Source organism: Erpetoichthys calabaricus, chromosome 8, assembly GCF_900747795.2.
Source record: "Erpetoichthys calabaricus chromosome 8, fErpCal1.3, whole genome shotgun sequence".
In the NCBI taxonomy this organism is placed as follows: domain Eukaryota; kingdom Metazoa; phylum Chordata; class Cladistia; order Polypteriformes; family Polypteridae; genus Erpetoichthys; species Erpetoichthys calabaricus.
In genome coordinates, this window is record NC_041401.2 from 134,324,591 (window position 1) to 134,339,476 (window position 14,886).

At 38.7% G+C, this 14,886-nt stretch overlaps 1 protein-coding gene across 1 annotated transcript in view; it reads left to right on the forward strand.

Moving 5' to 3' along the window:
• Nucleotides 1-14,886, forward strand: part of LOC114656608 (unconventional myosin-X-like) — a 441,287-nt gene that overhangs the window by 255,695 nt on the left and 170,706 nt on the right. The window contains exons 15-18 of the mRNA XM_051931412.1: nt 1,124-1,216; nt 2,855-2,923; nt 13,964-14,046; nt 14,146-14,254. Coding sequence (XP_051787372.1) covers nt 1,124-1,216; nt 2,855-2,923; nt 13,964-14,046; nt 14,146-14,254 — 354 coding nt within the window. The remainder of the gene's footprint in view (nt 1-1,123; nt 1,217-2,854; nt 2,924-13,963; nt 14,047-14,145; nt 14,255-14,886) is intronic.

A 14,886-nucleotide genomic window follows, 5' to 3' on the forward strand; every position in this document is an offset into this window, starting at 1 on the left:
TATCTTAGCTGTATTGTCTTGAGAAAATACCTCCAGATAGTTTTTAGCAAAAACATAAAGCTTTGCCCTCCGTTGCCGAGGAGCTTCTCTTGCACATTTTTGAGCTGAGGTGCATTTTCTGCACACAGGTCTTTCATAGTGAGAAGTGAGGTGCATGCAAGCACGGGGAAAAAATCTAAAAGTGCATGCATGCACCATCTAGTGGCTATGATTGTTTGAGCAGAGCAGACTGGTTGATATACACACAGGTCTTTCATTTATGTATGTCAAATGGCGAAGATAAAGAAAATGAATGAGAAGAAAAACTAACTGATTTTACGTTTTGTTATTTTGTTTTTTTTTTATTTATAATGTGTGTTTTATCTATTGCTTGGTGTCCTTGAGTATTTAGAAAGAAGCCTACGAATAAATGAAATGTATTATTGTTATTATTTATTGTTATTTTTAAAATTACCTAAATCAATTCTGGTCAAAAGCAACAGTAAATTCATTGCCTTAGGTTCTTAGAGATTAGTTGGCAACCAAAATCATAATTGAGCACAATTTATCTATCAATCACTTCATCCATTTATATTATTTCAGAGTTGTAGACAGCTATCTGAATGTAACACATAATGCTGCAAGCACTGTGAATGTTGTTTTTTTTTCTCTTGTTCCATAGATATTTAATTAAAAAAAAAATGTCAGTGCCATATATCTGTTATCTGTATCAATTTGACAAATATGATTAGGAAATGGTCTTTATGCTTAAAAACATTTTTTTTATTATTATTATTATTATTATAGATTTTGTGGGTAGCTGGGTATAAAGACGTTGCCCTCTTTATTTTGTTTCAGTCTGAAAAAGACATTAAATATGTAGCTGGATTAGTACAGTAATGTCTACAGATATTAATAACAAAATACAGCACTAATGGATACCAGGAATAGCTTGAAAGTACTGTATATGTAGTCCATTACAAAATGCTTTTCTAATCACAGAAACACTAGGTACATTGACCTTGTATGTTTTTTTTAAACTCTGTCTGATCTTCTCACAATTAATGTTGAGTAATCTTTGACACTTTGGCTATTGCATGTTAGTTACACTGCAGTTACTGATCTTGATTTTGCTCATTTGCAGAAACTAGGCTTGCTGGCCCTGATAAATGAGGAAAGCAGGTTTCCCAAAGGCACAGATTACACATTGCTAGAGAAGTTGCACAGTCGCCATGCGGTAAGTTTTATCTGGCAGCTGGAATGTAATGCAAAGTAATCGGTTATCATGATGTCCATGTGTACAACAGCTTTGTATGTTCTTATTCTGAAGTAAAAATAAAGTTAATGCATTAGGTACTGTCAAAATGCATTCATTGCTCATGAACTCTTATGTAACAAGAACTTAACAAACATTTCTTTGGGTCTTCATAACACTTAAAAAGCATCAGTTAAGTGTTTATTCATCTCTGGAATGTGACCTGCTAACAAACGTCACTTTAGAGTGGTCTGAGGGGTCTTAACTGAAACACATTTCTCTTGTTAATACAGTACATGTTTAGTAAATATGTGAATCCTTCATATTAACAAGAAATTTTACCATCATGTCAGTGAGCCGTAGTGCAAATCGATGAATAAGCCTTTTTTGAGGTCTTGTTATAGAAGAGTAAATGAATAATAGATGCATTTTTGCAGTACCTAAACTAAAGTACCAAAATAAAATAAGTTGAACAAAGTTATTTTTAGAGTGGTGAAAACAGTAAACCAAATGTGAAGTTTGGCATGAATGTAATCCATACTCCTAGGGTCTTCATGAACTCCACCATTAACTCCAATATTAGAAAGAAATCTATTTTTGGGGGGACAGAAATCCAATAGGATGCCCCATCTAATGTTAGTGAGCTGACTTGTCTACTTATGTGAGTAGCACTTTATTGCCCAGTAGGTCTTTTGTAGAAAGTTTTGCTTAGGCAAAAGATCCCTGGTGAAAGGAATGGTGTCCAGATCAATATGAATAAGAGAAATAGTTTTGGAATTGTAATTTGTAGTACAAACAAATATACTAGTTATGATAATTATATTTTTATTTTGTTCCATTGGTTTAGCAGTTGTTGGCAGAGCATTCTGTGGACATTAACATCAAGCAAAGCAATGGGAAAAAAAGTGCTTGGATTTATGCGAAATTACTTGTACAATTTAGTGCATATTCAACATGACTTCTCTTCTTTTAGCTCATCTCACAGGCTTACATGTATAACAGGATGATAGTTTCAGTATGTTCAATATTTAAATTTGTTACGTAGCCACACCCCTTATGTATTCTTTTCAACTTGTATTTAAAGTGTATAATAATAAATACCTGATAAAGAAGGCTGGACTCTGTTGTGGGTGGCAACGTGTATGCTCTGGTAGTAGCATAATTGTGAGAAGGACACTTAAACTACTGTCCATTTTGGAAAATGTCAGTCACACTCTACATGACAATGGTATACCTGATTTGAAGTAAGCTGTATATGAGGTTATTTCTGTGAACAGTCCTTGCAGTCTATATGGAGCCCCACCTTGTGGTAGAGGAGTACAGTATTGCTCTCTTTGTCTCTGAAGGGTATTGACTTTTTGCTTACACTTTATATTAAATAGCAGTTTTTGTTTTGTTGTGTTTTTTTTTGTTAGTTCAGTGTCTTACTGTTTCTACACTCCGTTGCAGTTTCCATTGGGATTAAAATATCTTTTGCCTAAGTATACAAAAATAAATTGAAAAACATCTTGGAATTAGACAGTATTAAGAGTTGGTCAATACAACATGTATATACCTGCATACTTTCACTTAATCTTCATAAATCTAAATATTCTCCCCTTATTTTTTTCCCCACTGTAGACCAACCAGTATTATGTGAAACCCAGAATGGCAGACCACCAATTTGGAATCAAGCACTATGCAGGAGAGGTAAATGTTTAAAGCAGTTATGTCCCTTTTATGTTCAGAGAACAACTTATTCCTATTCCTAAATATGTTATTGGTGATATGTAACACTGGTATTTTTCCAGTCATTCAGTGCCTTCATAGCTGGCCCTCGCTCTGTCACTGTGTCCAAGATAGGACCACCACTTTGTGTTGTGAAAAGGAAACCAAAAAGACTACACAGAAATCACATTGCTGTTCCAAGTATTATTCAGCAAGCAGTCTGAATAGGATAATATAGAAAAATAAACACATAATTTACCGCCTGTCAGTTATATCCCTGCGATCTCCAGTCAGACTAAGTGCGACTGGGCACATTTTATGAATAAAACACTGTTACATCAAATGTAACATACAGTATGACTGTATTAACAAACAAGGGCCTACCTGCATGACAGCATATATACACATATATATGTATGTGTGTGTGTGTGTATGTGTATATATATATATATATATGTGTATATACTAGCAAAATACCCACGCTTCGCAGCGGAGAAGTAGTGTGTTAAAGAGGTTATGAAAAAGTAAAGGAAACATTTTAAAAATAACGTAACATGATTGTCAATGTAATTGTGTTGTGATTGTTATGAGTGTTGCTGTCATATATATATACATATACACATATTTTATATATATATATATATATATATATATATATATATATATATATATACATACACACATATACACATATATACACACACACATATATACACATATATATATATATATATATATATATATACACACATATACAGATATATCATATAGATATACATATATTATATATACATATACACATATATATATATATATATATATATATATATATATATATATATACATACATATACACACATACATGCACTTACAATAACATAGAAATCAATATAAACAACATTAACATCATTATCATATGAGAATATGAAGTAATATATAAGAAGCACATTTCATCCATCCATCCACCCATTGTCCAACCCGCTGAATCCGAACACAGGGTCACGGGGGTCTGCTGGAGCCAATCCCAGCCAACACAGGGCACAAGGCAGGGAACCAATCCCGGGCAGGGTGCCAACACACCCACACACCAAGCACACACTAGGGCCAATTTAGAATCGCCAATCCACCTAACCTGCATGTCTTTGGACTGTGGGAGGAAACCGGAGCACCCGGAGGAAACCCACGCAGACACGGGGAGAACATGCAAACTCCACGCAGGGTGGACCCGGGAAGCGAACCCGGGTCTCCTAACTGCGAGGTGCACATTTCATATAAATATAAATTATTAAACAGTAAAATCTTCTATAATTTGCTACTGTGGCTATTCGTTTGTCTGTCCAGGATTTTAAATCACCTGTAGCTTGCAAACCGTTTCACCTATTGACTTGAAATCTGGTACACATATAGTACGTCACGTCTGCTATCCCCTTTATGGGTGATGATTGTATTACTCTTTTTATGTTTATTTTATTTTATTGTAGAATCATCTCCTATCTGCGCACACCAGGGCGGCCGTGGGCGGATGCGTATGGTGTATTCACTCTATGTTATCGTGCATTGCGCGGTCACTGGTATTTTGATAAAAGAATTTGAACAACATATAAGAAGCGTATAAATTATTAAAAAGTAAAACATTAACATTTAAGAAGTAAAGTTACATTGAGTACTACTGCAGTGCCTTCGGGTATACCTCATTTTTTCTTTGCCCATTACATGCTTAAATGTATACATTTTTTGATGTACCTACCCGAGAACACGCGTCATATAACCGACCGTGGGAGAAGCATGGATTTTAAACACGCGTTGAGTTCATCTGCTGGTCTCCCTCGTGGAATAACTGGTAATGTTTGACTAAAATCTACAGCAAGTAAAACGACATTACCTCCTTTTTTTTTTTTTACGATCTCTGAGATCTTGCTTTTTTCGGTTCAAGGCTTCATAAGCTCTTTTATGTTCCATGGTGTACTTATCCCAAACCATCATCTTTGAATGTTGCAAGACTTTCGCCTTGTATGTAGATCGGGGTAATTACATTCATTGCATTCCTAGTCTGAATCACAATCTGATTGTATGGGTGGTTACCTGGCAGGTAACGCTTATGGTTGGTCATCAAGTCATCTGACATCCGCTACGTGCCCTCTTTTAATTGCGAGAAGCAGATATATATAGCCAAATTCTCGCGCTTCGTTGCGGCGAAGTACTGCTTTTAATTTTTTATTAAGAAGAAAAGAAAACCTTTTTAAACGGATCGAAAATATACCAATAACAATTTGTTAAGGATCTGTTTTTTTTGTGAAGCTCCCTTTTCACAGCTGTCGCGCTACGGCGTGTGTTTCGTTTATTTGACAGTATGTAGATCGTGGTAATTACATTCATGGCATTCGTTTTCTGAATCACAATCTGATTGTATGGGTGGTTACCTGCCAGGTCACGCTTGTGGTTTGTCAGCAAGTCGCCTTACGTCCGCCACGTGCCCTCTTTCTGTTCCCAGAAGCAGATCATAGAATGGTTTTAATAGTTTACTTTCCAATAATGCAAAGAGTATGCGACATGTGTTTCTCCCTAATTCTGGGCTCATCAGGCGTACACAGTCACTGCATCCCCTCTTGGGAATCGAATCTCTATCGTCAGCGCCAGAGGTGAAGCCCCTAACGTTGCGCTACGGCGTGTGGTTCGTTTATACCTCGTGTCTTCTCATTAAACTTTTATCTCGCGAATATGTTATTGCAATCCGCAGCGGGAGCGTTTCTATAAACTTAATTTAAACTTACGTTTTACACCGTGCTTTTTTCCCTTATGAAGATGCTTGTATGCTTCACTCGCTCGCTTCTTATTGTTTCGCTCCCTTTTCAATTGTTTAATGAATTTTTTGTTCTTCGCTGTTTGCGGCTCATCCTTCATTTCTCCCTACTGCGTTCACAGTCTTTTCACGTGATTACGTGGGAGGCGTGATGACGTGACACTCAACTCCTCCTCCCACGGCCATCGAGCTGCCGTCCATTACAGTATATTGTGAAAAAAGACGTTCCAGTTATGACCATTACGCGTTGAATTTCGAAATGAAACCTGCCTAACTTTTGTAAGTAAGCTGTAAGGAATCAGCCTGCCAAATTTCAGCCTTCCACCTACACGGGAAGTTGCAGAATTAGTGATGAGTCAGTCAGTCAGTCAGTCAGTGAGTCAGTGAGGGCTTTGCCTTTTATTAATTAGTATAGATATATATATGTGTGTGTGTGTGTATATATATATATATATATATATATATATATATATATATATATATATATATATATATATATATACATATACTAGCCGACACCCGCCGTAGCATACGGCGGTGTAAGAATAGGAACGGAAAATGGTGAGAAAGGAATTCATAAATCAAGAAGAAATAAATACTTCTTGAAAGATGCAGTGTGCATCTAGAATTTCCAGCCAAGCAGGATTACATGTGAAAGTGATAAATAAATCAGGCTTTCCAAATTTACGTACTATGGCCATGGCATCCTGATAGTTTTGTTGCATGTATCTTGGACTTCCTGGAAATGTGGATGGTAATATAATCATTTTGCCTACACGTACGTTATTTTCAGCGTTTGCTTGCAGTGCATCTGTAAGTCCTTTGTATTGTTCCACGTGCAGATCTTGTTGATGTAATCGGAGATAGTTGAGACGTGCGCCCTCTGTTTTATCATACGCATCTACGACGTACTGTTGGAATTGTTTGCCGCTGGAGTGCAAAATACTAAATGTATTCCTCATTGCTAATCTGTACGCGTAAAATTGGCATTGAGTAAGCCTTGTTTGCTTGGCGGTTCTTTTATCGGGAACATGTAAATCTTTGTGCCCGCCAATGTCTCCGTAAGGGAATAAAAGTCAGTAAACCATAGGATCGCAATTCATATTGAGCGTGGAAATCTGTTTTCAGGAGTTGCCTATGGGATAGATGCAAATGTCCCTTTCGACAGGCGTTTCGCCATCTTCTCCGATGAAAATCGCTGCAACATTGGTGTGACATGTCGGGGCATTATATCGTCGTAAATCCTGCCTAGGGGTTTCCTTGAAAACCATTCGTACAGATGCTGTTGGATTGGACTGAGGAATTTCATGCATGTGTTTGTATGATTTAGCGAAGGGGTTGATGGTTCTGATCATGGAATCTAGCTGGAGAAGTACATTTTCGCTGCATGCAGAATTTACTTTATTTTGTAAGCGTAATTTAGTAGCTTGCGCTGTGTCAAAAACATACAACTGTCCATATCCTGGAGAGGTAGAAGTGTTAGTATTAGTGTATAGTGGAGAGATTTGGTGATAAATTTGCCCGCGTGTTTTAAAACAGTATGGACCTGTGGCCAGGAGGCTGAGTTATCTGTGCACCCATGGAAGCAAACGCTAGAGAAGGGTTGTATTCTCGAATGTGTTCACGATAATTTTTAGCTTTTGATGTTTGCTATGTAAGAAACTGTTGTAAAGACACAGGTGGCTCCCGCATGGGTGGTAAAGCTACTTTACCGTTGTGGCAGCACCCCGAGTACTTGTTGGATGTATTACGTTCAGCAGGCCAGTATAGTGCATGACATGGAAGACGACGAATAGGGCGGGACCGGTTTTGAAGTGGAAGCAGGACGAACCAGAAGAGAAATATATATATATAATATTGTAATATTTCTATACTCTTTTGTGACTGCCCCCCAACGAGATGACATGGCGAAGAGCATCCTGAACCATGATTGCCACGTCTGTTGAAGACAACCTATTAGTTGCCAGGCAACCGCAGGCTCCCAGCGCTGTAGCAGCTCGCAGCAAAAGCAAATCTGAGCTGGCCGTGTTCATGCTGTAAGTGCCTGTCGTCAATGGGTGATGCAGAGAACATTATAAATGCATGGGACATTATTACTTGGCAACTAATCTGGCCATGACTCTGCCTGATTGCTGTGACTGTGTATAAGAGAGTGGTAGATCCTGCTACAATAAATAACCGTGCTGTTCCTGTTTCATGCTGAATAAAGCTGTTTCTGCTAAAGTACTGAGACTGAGACTCGTGCTTTGGGGTGCAAGATAGGGACTCGCACTTCACAATATATGTATGTATATGTGTATAAATATTATGTATTTGTATATGTGTGTTATTGTTTATGTACATATGTTGTTATGAACATCAGTATATTTGCGTATATACAATATATGTTTGTGTATATGTGCATATCTGTTTTTGTGTGTGTGTATGTGTATATATATATATACAGTAATCCCTCGCTATATCGCGCTTCGCCTTTCGCGGCTTCACTCTATCGCAGATTTTATATGTAAGCATATTTAAATATATATCGCGGATTTTTTGCTGGTTCGCGGATTTCTGCGGACAATGGGTCTTTTAATTTCTGGTACATGCTTCCTCAGTTGGTTTGCCCAGTTGATTTCATACAAGGGACGCTATTGGCAGATGGCTGAGAAGCTACCCAACTTACTTTTCTCTCTCTCTCTCTTGCACTGACATTCTCTGATCCTGACGTAGGGGGATTGAGCAGGGGGGCTGTTCGCACACCTAGACGATAGGGACGCTCGTCTAAAAATGCTGAAAGATTATCTTCATGTTGCTCCCTTCTGTGCAGCTGCTTCATGAAGTGACATGCTGCAGGGTGCTTCGCATACTTAAAAGCTCGAAGGGCACGTATTGATTTTTGATTGTTTGTTTTTCTCTGTCTCTCTTCTCTCTCTCTCTCTCTCTCTCTCTCTTTCTCTGCTCCTGACGGAGGGGGTGTGAGCTGCCGCCTTCAACAGCTTTGTGCCGAGGTGCTTCGCATACTTAAAAGCCAAACAGCCCTATTGATTTGTTTGCTTTTCTCTCTCTTTCTGACATTTTGTGCTCCTGACTCGCACTCCTTTGAAGAGGAAGATATGTTTGCATTCTTTTAATTGTGAGACGGAACTGTCATCTCTGTTTTGTTATGGAGCACAGTTTAAACTTTTGAAAAAGAGACAAATGTTTGTTTGCAGTGTTTGAATAAAGCTCTTGTCTCTCTACAACCTCCTGTGTTTCTGTGCAAATCTGTGACCCAAGCATGACAATATAAAAATAACCATATAAACATATGGTTTCTACATCGCAGATTTTCACCTTTCGCGGGGGGTTCTGGAACGCAACCCCCGTGATGGAGGAGGGAATACTGTATATATAATACACACAAGTATGTGTATGTACTGTATGTACATCTTTTGTAATGAATACGAAGCAGGGGCTGGCATTCTGGCCAGGATGTTTCAAGGTTTTTACAAGGCTTAGAGGCCAGTTTAATGGAAGGAGAGGAGGTAAACACTTGCATTGACTGTTTGCTTCCCCCCAATACAATGGGTGGAAGTCTCCCTAGGCTACAGTTCTTGCATATATACCTGCAGGGCAGGCTAAATATTGCAGTTCCATTAGACAGCCCTGCTGGTTCCTTTGGTGCCATCAGGGGGTGCTGCAAGGACAAACCAGCTCTGCTTTAAGGAATTTACCCTCGACAAGGAAGTGCTTCCAACATGCAGTGCAGTAGCAGTGGAATTATTCCCAGTGGGTTACATCTTTGAGGTGGAGGAAACTCACCTGGAGGGGGTGGATGGAAAGGAAGGAAGGAAGGAAGAGAAAGAAGGCCCTATTGTGCTTGTGAGAGAGCTTAAAAGTAACCTCTGTTGAGGTATTTGTTAAACAAAAGTATGAATTGACCCCAGGACTACTTGTGGTAGTGTTGTGTAAGGGGTTTAGGGACTCATTGGCACTCCCTACTGGTCACAATGAGTGTATGTTGTTGTATATATAAAAACACACACACACACAAATCCAGTATGTTAAGTATTATGCATAATGTGTGCGGATATGTGTAATCCCTCCTCCATCGCGGGGGTTGCGTTCCAGAGCCACCCGCGAAATAAGAAAATCCGCGAAGTAGAAACCATATGTTTATATGGTTATTTTTTATATTGTCATGCTTGGGTCACAGATTTGCGCAGAAACACAGGAGGTTGTAGGGAGACAGGAACGTTATTCAAACACTGCAAACAAACATTTGTCTCTTTTTCAAAAGTTTAAACTGTGCTCCATGACAAGATAGAGATGACAGTTCCGTCTCACAATTAAAAGAATGCAAACATATCTTCCTCTTCAAAAGAGTGCGCGTCAGGAGCAAATGTCAGAGAGATAGAGAAAAGCAAACGAATCAATAGGGCTGTTTGGCTTTTAAGTATGCGAAGCACCACGGCACAAAGCTGTTGAAGGCGGCAGCTCACACCCCCTCCGTCAGGAGCAGAGAGACAGAGAAAAACAAACAAGCAAAAATCAATACGTGCCCTTCGAGCTTTTAAGTATGCGAAGCACCGTGCAGCATGTCGCTTCAGGAAGCAGCTGCACAGAAGGTAGCAACGTGAAGATAATCTTTCAGCATTTTTAGACAAGCGTCCGTATTGTCTAGGTGTGCGAACAGCCCCCCTGCTCAATCCCCCTACGTCAGGATCAGAGAAAGTCAGCGCAAGAGAGAGAGAGAGAGAGAAAGTAAGTTGGGTAGCTTCTCAGCCATCTGCCAATAGCGTCCCTTGTATGAAATCAACTGGGCAAACCAACTGAGGAAGCATGTACCAGAAATTAAAAGACCCATTGTCCACAGAAATCCGCGAACCAGCAAAAAATCCGTGATATATATTTAAATATGCTTACATATAAAATCCGCGATGGAGTGAAGCCGCGAAAGGCGAAGCGCGATATAGCGAGGGATTACTGTACATGTATGAAAAAACCTGCTGCTAATATGTTCAGATTATTCTAACACTGGATTGCCTTAGAAATTACCACAGAGCACTCCCTGCTACTGGGACTGGTCACCTTACCACATTGGAAATAAAGCACAGCATTTAAAGAGAATTAATGAGGATCCAGGTTGAAAACATGCAAATTAAGCAAACCATGAGTGAGCTGGATGTCAAACCCTAGTCCTTAGAGTGGCGGAAGCGTTCCTTTTGACTCAATGTGCTATCCTGCTTTATATATGATATTCATGTTTGCATTGGTTTCTTTTATGTAGAAAATTTTTGGCACTCCTCTTGAGTAGCAAATAATTGTGGAGAATTCCAAGTAGGCGTCTGGGTTTGGCATCCCTAAGTTGTTGCTTTTTTTTTAAATACTCTGCAGGTGGGGGTGGGTGGTGAGCTTTTGTTTAGATTTGAGTTATACAGAACCTGGGAATCCTGCCAAGTACATCCCTGCACAGAATTGCGTGACCTGCTGAATTAGTGATAGCTGCCTGTGAAGCTTGCTAAAAAGCAGGAAAGACTGATTTGTGATGTACACAATAGTGGGCGGTGGGGGCCAGAGGAGAACTTGAGACTACACATTTCACCAGATAAAATGTCCACTTTTGTTGTTGCCCTTGCACAATGTCAACGCAGTCAAGTGGGAGACATAAAAAACCTTTCTACGTTTTCACTATTACAGTTTGCCTTTAGGAATGTCTTTTCTGTTTTTGTTCTTGTGTTTAGCATGGCAGCTAAAAATTAGCGAGTGTGTGGGAAATGCAAGCAGATGCCAAAGAGATTTGTAAAGGCCAATAAATAAAAGCTCTTTATTTGACTTCCTTTAAGAGTATCAGAGGTTTTATTTGCTCATATCTGTTGAATTGTCTCCTTTTAGTACTGCTTGAAATATTTTTGTTTTATGTTTTTTCTTTCCCGATAGTTTGCACGCAAATCCTTCCATTTGTGAAACAAATTACTCTATTAAATGGTCATGGTGTGCAAGATGGGGAGGTTACTTATGCCAGGCCACTGTGCAGCTGCAAATTGACTTCATCCACATGTCTTTAAAGAGTGGAAGGAAAATCAAAGTGGCCCATATGGATGTTAAAATGTTCCACCTTCAGCACATTAGATTTGTTTTTGTAATTAACTTTATATGCTGTTTTCAGTAGCCTGCTTGGAACAATTGAGTTTCTTCATCAACTTCATCTGTAACAGCTTCATTTAGTATTGAGCATTCCTTCTGTCTATATCCATTCAACTCCTCAAACATTGGAACTGCATGATTTTAATTTACCAAGTTGTGTAAAATAAGGAGGAAATCACACTGATACAACAACATGGCCGAAATGGACCTGCTGTCACTTGCTGCCTTCATTTTTGCTTTGTGTTTATGCTGTACATAAATGGTCCTAATATGTTGCGTCAATCTTAATCATCTATAGTGCCCTCCATAATGTTTTGACAAAGCTGCATTTTATTCCTTAATTTACCACTCTGCTCAATCGTTTAATCAAGTCTAAATTGTTTGGTTTGTAATTTTAAAGTGCGCATAACAGAGTTTAATTTAAGGGTATTTGCATACATTTCTGTTACACCATGTAGAAATTGCAACATGCTTAATACATGGTCACCACATTTCAGGACACAACAGTGTTTAGGACAAAGCAATGGTAGGTATATTAAAGCAGTCATATTTAGTACTTTGTTGCATATCCGTTGCATACAATGATTGCTTGAAGTCTGTGATTTATAGACATTACCAGGTGCTGAGTGTATTCTGGTGATGTTCTGCCAAGCCTCGAATGTAGCCATTTTCAGCTCCTGCTTGTTTTGTGGGATTTTCCCCATAAGGTTTCTCTTTAGAATATGGAAAGCATGCTCAATTGGATATAAATTGGGAGAATGGCTTGGCCATTTAAGAATTTTCCATTATTTAGCTTTGCAAAAACTCATGTAGGCTATTGCCTTAACAGTATGTTTGGGATCATTTCCTTGTTGTAGGATGAAGTGCCATCCAAGGAGTTTGGAGATATTTACTGGAACATGAGCAGATCAGATGTTCCTATACACCTCAGAATTAATTGTGCCACTGCCGTCAGCAGTTACATCATTAATGAAAACCAGTTTGGCAGCCGTACATGCCCACGCCATTACACTCCCACCACACTGTTTAACAGATGGAGGTGGTATGCTTTGGATAATGGGCAGTTGCTTTTCATTTCCACACTTTTCTCTTGCCATCACTCAGATTCATCTTTGTCAGTTCTGTCCACAAGACTTTTTTCCAGACGTCTTCAGGCTCTTCAAAGTACTTTTTTGTAAACTGTAATCTGGCCATCCTGTTTTTGAGACTAATAAGTGTGGCCCCTGTGTTTCTGTTCATGAAGTATTCTGCAGCTAGTAGTCTCTGGCACATACACATCTGCCTCCTGAAGACTGTTTCTGGTCTGCCAGACAGGTGTTTGGGGCTTTTTCTTTACCATAGTGAGGATTCTTCTGTCATCAGTAGTGGAGTTCTACCTGGGCCTACCAGTCCCTTTGCAATTACTGAGCTCACTAGTGCATTATTTCTTCATAAAGAAATTCCACATAATTCATTTAGGTAATCATCCGGTTTTACCAGTGCCTCTAACGGTTTTGACTTTGTTGGGACAGCTCTTGTTCTCATTTTGAACAATGGCAACTACAGATTCCAAGGAAAGTCTGTAGGTAAAAGCAAGCCTAGGTGTCTTATGCCTGCACTGAGGAAGAAATAAAACATGTCTGATTAATTACAGACACCTGAGATGCCAATTGTCCCAATCATTATGGTGCCCTTAAAGGGGAATGGGGGTGGAGGCGGTCATGTATAAAAAGTGTTGTCATTTCTACAGGGTTAGACCTAAATGTATGCAAAAACCCTTAAATTTAAAGTCTACATTGTGCACTTTAACCACACCTAAATTGTGTGATTTGCAATTTTAAACTATGGAGCAGAGGTATACATTCTTTGTCCCAAACGTTATGGAGGACACTGAACTTTTGCTCTTTTCCCTGCTTTTTGATGGACATTACCCAAACTACCTTCGATAGGCCTTGTTTTGAAACACTTCTTTATAATGGCATGTTCTGTTTAACTGTACACTGTATTTAGCTGGTGTATGGTTCATGTTTCAGGTCTGTGGTAGTTTCTTTTAATTGGGAAAGCCTTTTGTGTGTGTACACTTTATGTATAATCTGATTGGCTCAGTACGTAATTTACCATTTATTTCACAGGTTTTATATGATGTTAAAGGGATATTGGAGAAAAACAGAGACACGTTTAGAGATGACATCTTGAACATGCTGAAAGACAGCAGGTGGGGTCATTCAGATTAATGTTAGCTTTGAACAAAAGTTTTAATAGCAAGAACATGTTTATTTTATGCCTATTTTTTTTCTCCCCATTTAATCTACAGACTGGACTTCATCTATGATTTGTTTGAACGAGTGGCAAGTAGAAACAATGAAGAAACATTAAAGATGGGGACAGCAAGACGCAAGCCTACAGTCAGTTCACAGTTCAGGGTAAGAAACTGAAGGTTGAATATACCTTCCCATATAATGCAGCAGATAAAAGTTGTAAAGCTGTTGGTTGTAATGGCAGTCCAGATACTATGTTACCAAACTGATGGGTAAGGAGAAGTTGCATATAATCGGACTTATTCAGCAAAACCAAATGAAAAAAATACAACCCCCCCCCCCTATCTGTGTGTTTTTTGTTTATATATAACATACTTTCTCATCAATTGGCTACAAGTTAGAGTATGATTGCAGTAGTGCTGAATAGTGCAGAGAAATTTGTCACAGACCTATCTGGCTTTCTTTAATATAATTGTTAATTCTAATTTAATCTATTGTGCTTGGGTGTGCATGTATTATATGTGAAAGGTTCTTACCTTGACTATGATGCTGCTGGAGTAGGCTCAGGTTCCTCGTGACCTTAATATTGGATTAGGAAAGTTAATTCAATGACAAGGCAGTATAATTTACTTATCACTACCACCACTACGAAAGCGAATACTTTTGTGGCAAGATTTGAAGTGACGGACACTAAATTCAGAGGATAATGTCTAACTGCTTTCTGAGACATCCACTTTATTTGTTCGGCTATCTTTTACATCTTTTTAACTTTATTTTCTCTAGGATTCCATAGATTT